General features: G+C 33.9%; 2 protein-coding genes across 2 annotated transcripts; one reads left to right on the top strand and one right to left on the bottom strand.

Annotated features, from left to right (window-relative positions):
* The first annotated feature begins 1,490 nt into the window (after positions 1-1,490).
* Positions 1,491-4,948, top strand: LOC25479499 (transcription factor bHLH118). Its single transcript, XM_024774814.2, has 3 exons — positions 1,491-1,842; positions 2,672-3,001; positions 4,662-4,948. Exons 1-3 carry the CDS (start codon positions 1,534-1,536, stop codon positions 4,740-4,742), a joined length of 720 nt encoding a protein of 239 aa, XP_024630582.1. The 5' UTR covers positions 1,491-1,533; the 3' UTR covers positions 4,743-4,948.
* Positions 4,949-8,508: 3,560 nt separating this feature from the next.
* Positions 8,509-11,494, bottom strand: LOC25479500 (receptor-like serine/threonine-protein kinase At4g25390). Its single transcript, XM_013588105.3, has one exon. It carries the CDS (start codon positions 10,906-10,908, stop codon positions 8,845-8,847), a length of 2,064 nt encoding a protein of 687 aa, XP_013443559.1. The 5' UTR covers positions 10,909-11,494; the 3' UTR covers positions 8,509-8,844.
* Between the last annotated feature and the right edge of the window lie 875 nt (positions 11,495-12,369).

Genomic DNA, 12,369 nt, shown 5'->3' with positions numbered 1-12,369 from the left:
TTTGTTTTAATGAATAGTTGGTTCAAAGCCTGCCTACCATTCTATTTGGGGATGAGTGAAAACTTAACTCACTAAGTATAGGTTCAAATAGTGAGATACCATTATCTGAAACCATGATATTTTCGAAATAATGGATTTAGATATATTTTGAAAATAATGAGGGATTGTGAGAGAAATTTCCGAAATATAATAAAAAAGTTGCAATGGTTAAATAGAGATCTTTTAGAGAAAATGCGTAATTCTTGACAATCAAAGCAATTCATGGACAAACTCTTTCAAAAGGTTGTTTATCTTTACCAAATGACATAAGTTTCTCTATAAATAGACACTTTAGAGGCAGAAAATAATTCAAAAGTATAAATAAAAATCACATTGTTGTGTGTCAGAATTCTGCCGAAAATAATTCTAAATAATTCTTTCTTTTCTCTAGTTCACGAGAGAAATTGGCAGAACATTATTTTGTAAACTACCATTGATCGATACACTTGGTGTGAATGTGCAAGTCTCTTCAAGGATTTCATCGTATTGATTCGCCGGTATACCCTTTTGTATCAGGTTGGCATAGCTGGTGGGGGAGAATCGATCCTAAAGGTAGTTTGTCCCACACACTTTGGAATTTATGTGCACTATTCATTATGTTCATCTTCATCATCTTTTTTGTCAAGTTATTGCAAAAGACCCTCAATAGAGGTTCCAACAATTTCAAAGGTGTTTTGAGTCATTTATTGATAAATTATTTAATTCGGCAAGCTAAGACACCTCATGGAAGATTTGGAACTCATGGAATAAAGATCATCAAAGTTCCAGAAGGCTTTGAAAATATTACAAGTTAAGGAAAACACATAAAGAATGGTGAAAAAATGCAATTTCCGCCCAGTGCATGCCCCAACGCATGGGTCGGAGGGAATTTTCGCTCTGTCTGCTGCCCCACGTGCCCCGCGTGTGCTGTTTAGAAAAAATACAACTTTTTGTTGTATTTTCCTTGCGGGTTGGAGGGAAAATCACAATATTCCAACCCAAACACAGTAGAAAATATTCCTAAAATAGAGCTCCTTCAACACATAAATATTCATTCAAAATTTGGTGGTTCAAGAGGAAGGCTAGCATATGGAGAATCAAGGAGGAGCCTCACTTCTCCTTAACATTTGTTTCTAGAGTATGTTTTGTATTTCTTCTTTGATTATGTCTTTTGTTGTTCGCATCTAAACACATTTTTGTTTAAGGTTCTAAGATAAATCTCTATTTATTTTTTGAAGTTTATTAATGCAAGTAAAATACCATATACCTAATTACAATATAATATGATATAATTAGTTATATGGGTAAAACTTTCATATGTTTATCGTGTATATGTGTTAATTAAATTATAATATAAACAAAGTTTTATTCATGAGAAACTTTGGCGTGTAATTAACCTAGACCCTAGCTTAAAATAGCTAAAGTTAACTACCCAAATGAAGTATAAATCTTCTTCTATATATATATATCTCCCATAAACAAAAAATTAAAGATAACAATTAGAGTGCTAATATAATGGAGCATACCACGTTTCCTTTACACCAGTTTTCTAATAGTCCCCACAAACAGCATCACAAAATCTCCCAGGATCTGATTCTTGATAATAATTATGCTTCTTTGCTTGTCAATAATTCTGATAAAATATTCAGTTTTAGTTGCCAGCCAAATAATGAACTACTTTATGAGGCTGCAAAGAATCAAGATAATTCTTTTGAACAAAAGAAGAGGAAAATTGTTCATAGAGAGATTGAAAGGCAAAGGAGACAAGAAATGGCTACCTATTATGCATCTCTCCGATCTTTGCTTCCTCTTGAGTTCATCAAGGTGAGAAATTTATATATGTTTTTTCATAGAGAATTCTTTGAAGGTAATATATACTTGGTTGACACAATTGTTCTCTTTTGAAATTAATTAGTACATACTTCATTACATGTTCCTCTCTCCTCATAAAAATTCAATGAAAAGATGATAAATTTAAACATTTATATAAATAGGTAGAATTTTTTTATTAAAAAATTCCAGATGAGATATGAATGATTTGTGAAATCATATGATCTTTTATCTTAGTTCTTCTCCCCCTATTATATTTTGTGGTTTAGTTGTGGTAATTAATGTTGAAACTTTGGTATTTGATTATGTTTTTTTTTTTTGAAGAATGGTATTTGATTATGTTGTGAATTGAAAATCTTAACTTTGTATTCAATTCTTTTTAAATAATTTATTTCTTAACAAATATTTTTTTCCTTAAAAATCGGATCATACTATGTATTAATTAAACTGTAAACTGATCAGTTTGCTAGTTGATTTGATCTCAATATAGTTCAACTGTTTCTATATTTTCCCATTTTAATTTTTTACTTTTTTATATCATTTTTTTTATCCAGTTTTTCTTCATGTATATAAAATTTCTTTGTTAAAAAAATGTTTACTCCTTTTAAAGTTTCGACCAAATTAATTGGCTGATTGAACCGGAAATTGATCAGTTTTTCGGTTGATTTTATACGGTTCATTTGGTATTTTTATGTTTTTTTTTATTTTATTTTAACCGATTAAACCAATCGACGTTCATAATAATTATTGTTTTATAACACTTCCCTTTAGATGTTCATGGAAGACTAAATAGGCTTATTGTGATGGCTTCATGGTTTTACAGGGAAAGCGATCAATATCTGATCATATGAACGAGGCAGTGAATTACATAAAACACATGCAAAATAATATCAATGAACTTGGTACCAAGAGAGATGAACTCAAAAAACTCTCCAATTCTAAGCTGGAAAATATTGAGAGCAACCATGCATCATGCAATTTAAATGTTCAACAGAATAATGGTATTTTGAGAATTGAATTTACAAGTGGCTTAAGAGAGGAAAAGCTCAAACTTTCACAGTTGCTAAATTTTTTGGCTAAAGAGGGATTTGAAGTTGATAGCTGCGTTACAACAGAAATCAATGGCAGATTACTCCAAAGTGTCATGTGTGAGGTATTATAGCGAAATTTATGGTTTTAATTTTAGTTGTGTCATGCAGTTGTCAAAATTGGGATTTTACTCCAGATAAAAAAGGGATATATAGCAAAATCGAAAATCGTAAAATTGCAATCGAAATCGAAGGATTCTACCAAAATGACTTAAAGTTAAAACCTAGATGTTACATCAAATCACACACATCAATTATATGGATCATCCCCATCATATCAACATCTTCATCTTCATCGATCTCATTATTTCCTCTATCATCATCATCATCATCATCATCATCATCATCATCACTTGCATCACTTCCATTTTCACCTTCATTGTCTCTTTATTACTATGCGAAATAAGAGCTTGACAAAGATGATGGTAACGAAATGGAAACCATCGAAACCGAGGACAAAATTGATCTGTATCGAAAAATGTCCAGAATCCTTTAAAATTGAATAAAAACCTGTGATTTTGTAGCGATTTCATACAATTTTGATCGACTATCGGTTTTGATAGAAGAGAGTAAGCAAAATTTTGATCGTGATTTTTGTCAACAACGGTGTCATGTGTGTTATATAGTACTTATATTTCGTGGTAGGAAGACAAATATAATTGTAATTACTGTTGCGATGACACCACATATACCTTTGTGACTTTATTTTTATTTTTATTTTTGTGGTGGTCGGGGTTTGAACCCTAGACTTTGCATATATTATGTATTATCCCTACCAACTGAGCTAAACTCATAAGGACGAGTTTATGAATTTCTTTCATAGGCAAAAAGTTTTTTTAAATGACAGTTAAGGTTACTCCAACATATATTACATCAATGATAGACTTAGATTTGCAAACATCCCAAAAGGTTAGGAATCTAATCTCAACTATAAAGCCCAAATTTCATTCGTCCTTCCTAATTGAATTCAGATCGCAGGTAGTCAACAACTCTAAGCATCAATGTAATCAACTTATTTGGGATCATTCAATTGAGATCAGACGACAAAAAAAAAAAAAAAAAAAAACTAATGCAAATTTTGATTTATTTTTTCTCTCTCTCTTTTTTTAGAATCTAAAATATTGATTTTGAAATCTAGATCGTTTGAGCTCAATCAAACGATCATCAATATATTGATTGCATGAATCTGCGAGATTGATGACTACATGCAATTAGAATTCAACTAATCTCGTGAGAGGCTGTTTTATTACAACAAAAACTAACCTCATGGGAGTTTTAATATATATTTTTTTTATGGCATAGAGTTTTTTTTTTTATTTTTTTATTATGTTATTGGTATGAAGCCACATTTTAGTAGTGACTATTACTAATCTCCGTCAAATAACATGTCGGACATGCAAGGTGGGTTCTCCCCGCCCATCCATATTTTCTGGATAGGCAACATAGAGCTGAAATTGCATCATATTTTGGAATTGCCCCTTGAAACCTAATTTTATTCTATAACTTCCATAAAGATCAAGTAATTGCTATCCAAATTAAGGTGTTTCTCTATCATTAAGTCATGGATAAATGATAATACAAGTCATGAGTCATGGATAATATTTTCCTATGATTTAACTCATCCCTTAATTGAGACTTACACGTCCTGTAATTTTGGGTGTGTTATGCAATCTAAAACCATGGATAAAATTTATTCTAATATATCTTTGTTTTCACCATGCACAGGTGAACAATTCCAACATTGTAGATCAATTTGAGCTGAGAAAGAAAATTGTCATGGTAATTCCAACAATGGCATGTGATTGACTTTGTGGAGGAGATGAACTATTACAATATTCTAGCCTATAACTTGTGACAGGAAATTGTTTACATGAGCTTGTTTGCAATTAAGTTTCACATTGTCAATCCTCTCCCTGTCTTAGATTTATATTATTCTGCTTATATGTGAAGAAATGTGTGAAAGGTTTAAGAAAAAATTTGGAGATCAAAGTTTTCATTTCTTCTTTTGATAAGCAATGTTTACATGAGTTTTTTTTTCTTCTTAACCTACTTGGGTTGTTCCGGTGATGTTGGCTTGGGATCTTGGAGTGTGTTCCTCTTCAAGATTTCAGTTCGATTCTTCCCGATATTAATTTAGGTGAGGTAATTTAGATTCTTCAAAAAGAAAAAAAGATATGTTTTTGTTTAATGACCAAAAAAATGATGTGTTTTTGTTCTTCTTTGAAATTTTGAAAAATAGACACAAAAAATATGATTCCTATTTATTTATTTTCTCTAATTTTTATAATCAATCTAACTTTTTCTAACATTAATTAGTATTTTTTTTTACAATTAATTATTACTTCTTAAGTAACCAAAAATGGATTTATTTTCTGCGTTTTCTTTTTGAAATGTACGTATGTGTATTATCAAATGTTTCATTATGCAGAGGATTGGAGCTTGTCGAGGGTGTCGACTTAACCGGAATATCTGACTTCTCCTTACTCACTACTAAAAAACTCACTTTTAGTGATGGTAGGAATCTGTTGCAAAAAGCTGAAAAATCCGTCATAAACAGTATATGACGGATTTTGTGACGCTTCTGTAATCCGCAATAATAACTGAATTTTCATCTCTAGCAATTCTCATCTTTATGTTCTTTCTCTAAGTAGCTACAACAATTCTATCAATGATAAATAAAAGGATTATAGAACACACCAATTCTCATCTTTATCTTCTTTTATGATTTGTCCTCTTCTTTTATGAATCACAATAACAATTAGGTGTGGGAAATTTCTAAATTCTTTCTCAAAAGATATAAACTAATCCAAACTGAACCTCTGAAAAGATAGAAACTCTTCCAAATTGGACATAATGTAAACATTAGTTTTGGAGGATGTGACTCTTCAATGACATTTGCGTTATTCGCATAGTTTTCTACCATTTTTGCATTATTTTGGAATTGATTTTGATTTTGCATATTTTTAGATAGAATTGATTTTGGAAATGGTTTAATGAATGAATTGATTTTTCTATGATTGAATGGATGAATGTAATGGTAGTTAATGCTTGCAAATGAAAAACAATGCAAGATTTAGGTCCTTAAACTTGGCAGAATTGTTCTGTCTGCAAACCTGAAACCAACGGCAGTTAAGTGTTGTTGGGACAGTGGTAGTTAGCTGCAGTTGGATCAACGGCAATTAATTTTCGCTACTAACAAGCGGCAATAAACTCTCGGTGGGGGTAATAGTGTAAATTCAGGTGCGAATGAGCAATTCCTTAAGTGAGAAGAGCAAAAATTGGGCTATGCAACATGTAAAAAAAAAAAGGTGGGCCATGCAAGGCAAGTGTTGAAATAACATTTTTTTTGTGGTGGTCGGGGTTCCTTGCATATATTATGGATTGTCCCTATCAATTGAGTTAAATTTAGGAGGATAATAGTGTAACACTGTCTAATTACAACAATGGAATTTGACGTCTCTTCGATTCAAATACAGCTCAACAAGGCTAAAAAGACATGTGTCTTGCATGAATTGTTTAGTAGCAAATTCATTCAAAAATAGCTACTCCACCACTGTTAAAACTAGCAATATATATGACGAAACATAATATATAGGAAAATTACACTAGATGTTTTTCAGTTATTTAAATGTAATAAATTGGTCCTAAGTTATTTTTGTTACCACTTAGATCTTTAAGTTAATTAAAAAAATGTCTATGAAGATGGAGTTGGTACAGATTCATGCAAACAATTAATTCTGATGGCTAATTTCTTGTCATCTTTTGTTAATTGCACCAGTTCGTAAAATGCCATTACTTTAATAGATCCTTTTTTCAGGAACACAGCATCTCTGAGTTCAGATGCAATGGCCTAAAATGTACTAATAAGTATACATGGCAAACATGTTTGAATTCGTTGTAAGTTTCGCAAAGTTACAAGAAGACCGTGATTTTATTAAACTCCGAATTAAGATTTTCCCAAAATCATGGTGTCACACCGTGCTCTAGTGTATGGATTTTCCCAAAATCACGGTGTTGCACTATAATTCTGCTAAACTCACTGTCAATCCAATCATACACTAATTTTACGATAAACCCAACTCCAATCAATATGATAGTTATTGAGAAGTTATTTTGGACCCAACCCATATCCAAGGCCTACTCCATAAATGGTGACATAATGAGGCGAGCCAAACACATGAAGAAGCTTAATCGAGCCAAGCTAAAGCTAAAAGGCCAAAGGGAAGAAAGCAGAAGAGAGTTTGAGATTCGCATGGCTCTTGCGAACCCAAATTAACCCTGCCACACTGTTTTCGCAAGAAAGCATGGGTTTATAAGCCAAGGTTGTATCAGGAATATTTGTGCAGAATTTGTTGAATCGACCGGGGTGTTCAGCACTGACTCGGAAAGTGCATTATCAATTACAATTTCGATTTGATGTAGTTTGTCAAAAATTAAAACAGATAAACAATATTATCACAACAGAAAATGGAAAAGGGAAGAGATAGTGTAGAACAATTCAAGTGATCCAAAGTACAAGTTTTGACACAAAAATAAGCCATTTGGACGAGTATACTATTGACAGTTAAGTTAAGGACACTAATGCTACACCTCTCAAAATTAAAATTCACTGTAGGCTAAAATTCTGAAAATTTTCCATGACTAGAATTAGGAACTATATATTTCTGATCTTATTAGCATAGTTGAACCAAATTAATTTGTCTAATTTGATCTTAATGACTATACATTTTTTTGAAAACATCTTAATGACTATACATGAATGCCATTATATTGAGACATGCCTGAAAGTCACACTACTGTCAAAGTTGTTGCCAAAATGCAACTGTGACTGTAATGATAAACATCAATATAACTGTATTAAATACATACTTGTGATTAGTATTCTATCCTTAAAAATCTATCTATGACTAATAAGCAATGAAGCACGGACACTCCTCGAATTAGGCGTGTCCTGGTGTCGAACACGCGTCAGTGTCCGACACGACACCAACACGACACTTATAATTACATTGTATTATGTCATTTTCTCAAATTATTATCTGTGTCGGCGTGTCAGTGTCCGTGTCGTGTCCGGTGTCCGTGTCTGTGTCCGTGTTTCATAGCTAATAAGAAAACTGTTTTTTCTCTGCCATGTGTAAACACATTAGCACTTTCTTAAGATTTGTGTCTGCAACATGGATCACTGCCAACGGTCGACAGAATAGCTGTTCGGATAGCAAACCAATTTCCTTAAAAAGGAACACCGTAGTATCTAAAATTGGTGCATTCTCACTATAACAATAGGAAGATTCTATAATTGAAGTGACACTAATTTTCATTTTACAACCATCTCAAAATGAAATTTGAACTCCATCCTTTGAGGTCACACGATCAAACTTTTACCATTGAGTTGACACCATTTAACCATAAAGTAGATTCTTCTTATGTGTAACTCAATAATTTAAAATTTCAATGTTCTGTTACAACATGTGTGAATAACAGTGCAGAAAAATAATCAATGTAAAATGTAAAGCCTTGACAAAATTTACAAAAGCTGTAAAGAATAATGGTGCATAACAAATAAGTAAATTCCTGAGTAAATAAAAGGTATGATGATATATTATTCATTTCTAAAAGAGAGTGTGAACTACAATAATGGCTTCAGTCCTTGCCATAATTTATAATTTCCAGACATAAAATCAATCAAGGCATGTCTATATTACAAGTCAGTATGAAAAAATATATATATATGAAGTAAGTTAATGTACACTAATCAAACTCCAAACCGTATGCTGTAATGGTATCAACACGAGGCAAAGTGACCTATCTTTTAAATTCCTAGTATACAATAATCTGTCGCTTGAAAACTATCACTGCCAGTATATTCGTCTAATTACCGATTAAAATGGGTTATGTGATAGTAACCAACTTACCGGCCTTGGCCTTTCTTCCTAGATTTGAAAGGGAAGCGAGAAGGCGTTGAAGGCGAGTACTCAATAGGCAACTGAGGTGGTTCCAGTTCGCCACTAAGCATCCCGACAACCTCCTTCATTGAAGGACGCCGAGTAGGTGATTTAAGCAAACAATGCAAAGCCACCTTGATGCAGATCAGAGCTTGGTCCTTATCCAATGACTGAATAGAATCATCAACCAGCTCAATGAGTTTCCCGTTTCTCGCACAATGGCGTGCCCATGAAAGAAGATTAGCCCTTTGAAACTCTGATATCGGTGAACCGGTCACTTGAAGTGGGCGTCTCCCAGATATGATAACAAGCAACAAGATCCCAAAGCTGTAAACGTCACACTTTTCAGTGACATCTTCGCCATAGCCATACTCGGGAGCAACATAACAAACGGTTCCTCTCATACTTGGTGTACTACTCACACCACCACTCTTTGGAATATCTCCACTAGCTGAATCAAAACTATTCCTGCGTGCTCTCCATAGGTCACCACTGAATCCATCTAACCACCAATCGATATTACCACTGCGATTATTCCCGCTTCTTCTCTTTCCCTTCTTTCTGTCCCCGTATAATGCATCATCACTCATCCACCAATTATCACCATTGCTAATACCATCATCACCATTTTCTACACCTTTTTTCTTTTTCTTATTCTTCTTTTTCTCCTTTGCAACCTCTTCACAATGCTCCTCCTTCCACCATTCCCTCACCGACTTTCTCTTCTCTTTCCTCATCATCCCACCAACAATTTCCTCGTCCATCGATTCCCACCATTCCAATTTCTGCTTCCTCTTCTTCTCCTTTTTCTTCTCATTCCCAATCTTACCACCCTCTAATTCACTCTTCTCACTTTTCACTTCCCTTCCAATCCAATCCATCACATAATCCTTCACCTTCTTACCTTCACCAACCTGCGTCAAACCCGCAACCTCATTATCCTGTTTCCACCACCAATCCCTAACCGAATTACTCGTCAACCCTTTCCCCTTCTCACTCTTCTCACTAACCTTATCAAACCCCGGAGACGCCGCCATAGCCATCGCCATATTCATTCTCATCTCAACACTTTCCGGCGAAGCCACCGGAGTTCCCAAATGACCACCCTCTTCAAAAAAACCGGTATGACCACTCTCCATCGACCCACAATCATCAATCACAACCTCCAATTCATCATTCCCATTCCCTTTCTTCACCTCATCATCACTCTCAACACCCAAAACCTCAATCTCAACCCTAACCGGCTCCGATTTCAACCTCGCCAATCCGAAATCACCAATCTTAGCATTAAAATCACAATCCAACAAAACATTACTAGGTTTCACATCACCATGTATAACAGGAGGATCAAAACAATGAAGATAACAAAGTCCCTTAGCAATATCCATCACAATTTCAAATCTCTTCTTCCAATTCAAAAGCTCAACACACTTTCGCTTCAAAAGCGCGTCTTGAAGATTACCGTTTTGCATTAGAGGATAAACAAGTAAAAAACGACGTCGTTTTGGGTCAGATGAAAACCCTAACGGTGGAATTGTGTAAAGAGAACGAAGCTTTGAAGCGAAGAAGAGTTCGTTGTGAAATTCACGTTCACCTTGGTGAAATGAAGTGTCTATAAGTTTTTTGTGTTTGTTTTTATAAAAACTCGGTATCCGATCCAAAGACCGATTAATCTGAGGACTAATCTCAGTGTCAGTATCCATGAGTTTAACAGCTATGGGTTGGGAGGATAGTGTTCCGGAAAATACGGTGCCGAAGCCGCCGTGGCCGAGGGGAGTGGAGAAGGAGTTTGTGGCGCGGCGGAGATGGGAGTAGGAGAAACGGTGAGGTGGGTCGTCGGTGAAGGTGAGTGGGGAGGTGTATTTTTTTCGGCGGCGGTGGAGGAAGGTGAAGAGGAGGAGGAGGGTGAGGAGGACGGTGGTTGCGGCGAGGAGAGGGATTAGGATGTGGTGGTGGTGACGGTGGTGGTGTGGTGGTTGTGGTGAAGATGAAGTGGACGGTTGAGATTGAAAGAGTTTACGGTGAAGCATGGTGGAAAATGAAGATGTGAGAAATATAGAAAGGTTTTGTTTTAGTTGAATTTTGAAATAAATGGTTATTGTATGGTTTTGTGTTTGTGATTATAGTTGAATTTCAATTGGGTCTGCCACATGAAAGCGAGATGGTATTTTGGGTTGATGTTTAGATGAACGGTTCTTTTATTCTTGTGAGTTTAACTTGATTGATAGAGATAATGTCAGGATTCAAATTCATTCTGGACACTACCAAAAAAAGATCAGTTGCTTTTTAGACTGATTAGTTGATGTTGAATTGATCTTTTAGTTTAGTCGGTCGGTAAAGAAAAGGTTATCATAATTTTGAGAGATGGTATAATTTAGAGTAAGGTGATGATCGATTTTTGGGCTTGTTGGTTGATATTGAATTTGATCTTTTAGATTAGTCGGTTTCTAATAAAAGGTTATGAGAATTTTGAGAGATGGTATAATTTGTGGTAAGGTGACGATTATTGATTGATGAATTAGTTAGGTGATTGTGTTGTGATGTTTATGTTTTATGAGAGTTTTATGAATTTGGAGAACTAGATGAGATGAGAGAGAGAGTGGAGGAAGGAAAGAGAAGTGGAAGTTGGGAGTTGAGCAATTTTTTATTTATTGCTTTTATATATTTTCTTCTACTTGTTTGTTATCTTTCACTACCAAAAAAAAGTCAATGGTGTGTGTTACTTTACTTAAAATAAAATAAAAATTAGTGTGTTGTGTGTGTGAAATTTGGGTAAACCGTATCTTAATGGACTTTTGTTGAGGTTGTTAGTTTGTTTGGATTGGTATGCCTGCCAGTGGTCACAACAAGTGCTTTTATTTAATTTATTGATATATAATAATTTGAAGAGGGTCAAGTTAATCAAAAGTAATTAGCAAAGTTCATACCTAAGAGTACTTTCATACCTAATAGCAAGGAATATTGGTTTGTTTTGAGACTTATCTATGCAGGTATATAGAGAATATCCAATAGACACCAAAAATATTAGATGAGTTCATTTATAGATGAATAGAACTCTTAATTAATATAAAAATGTCGAAATTGTTAATATGAATATTGTAATCGGGGGTTGAACTCCGGCTCTTATATTTGTATGTATAAGTTTCTGATGTCTAACATCATTTCATACATCTAAAAAAAAGTTCATTTTTGGACATTATAGGTTAAGTTATTATGTTTATGATCATTTAGGTATTATATTAATGTATCTCTAGTTTTTATGCTTTAATTTAAAGAGGACTTACATAGACTTTATTTAGAAGTTTATTTTGATTAACATACTCAATCTAAAAAGTAGATTTATGACAAATTGTATACCAAACTTAAGCCTCAAATTTTTTAGTAGATTAAACTTAGATCTTGCAAAATATAGATCGACTTAGCTTGTTTCCAACCTACTAGCAGACATCCAATTAATGGAGTGATTATTTAGTTAGATGGACAATTATTTA

Source organism: Medicago truncatula, chromosome 6 (assembly GCF_003473485.1).
Source record: "Medicago truncatula cultivar Jemalong A17 chromosome 6, MtrunA17r5.0-ANR, whole genome shotgun sequence".
In the NCBI taxonomy this organism is placed as follows: Eukaryota; Viridiplantae; Streptophyta; class Magnoliopsida; order Fabales; family Fabaceae; genus Medicago; species Medicago truncatula.
Note: the sequence above shows the minus strand (reverse complement) of the source record. Positions and strands in the feature narration are given on the sequence as shown.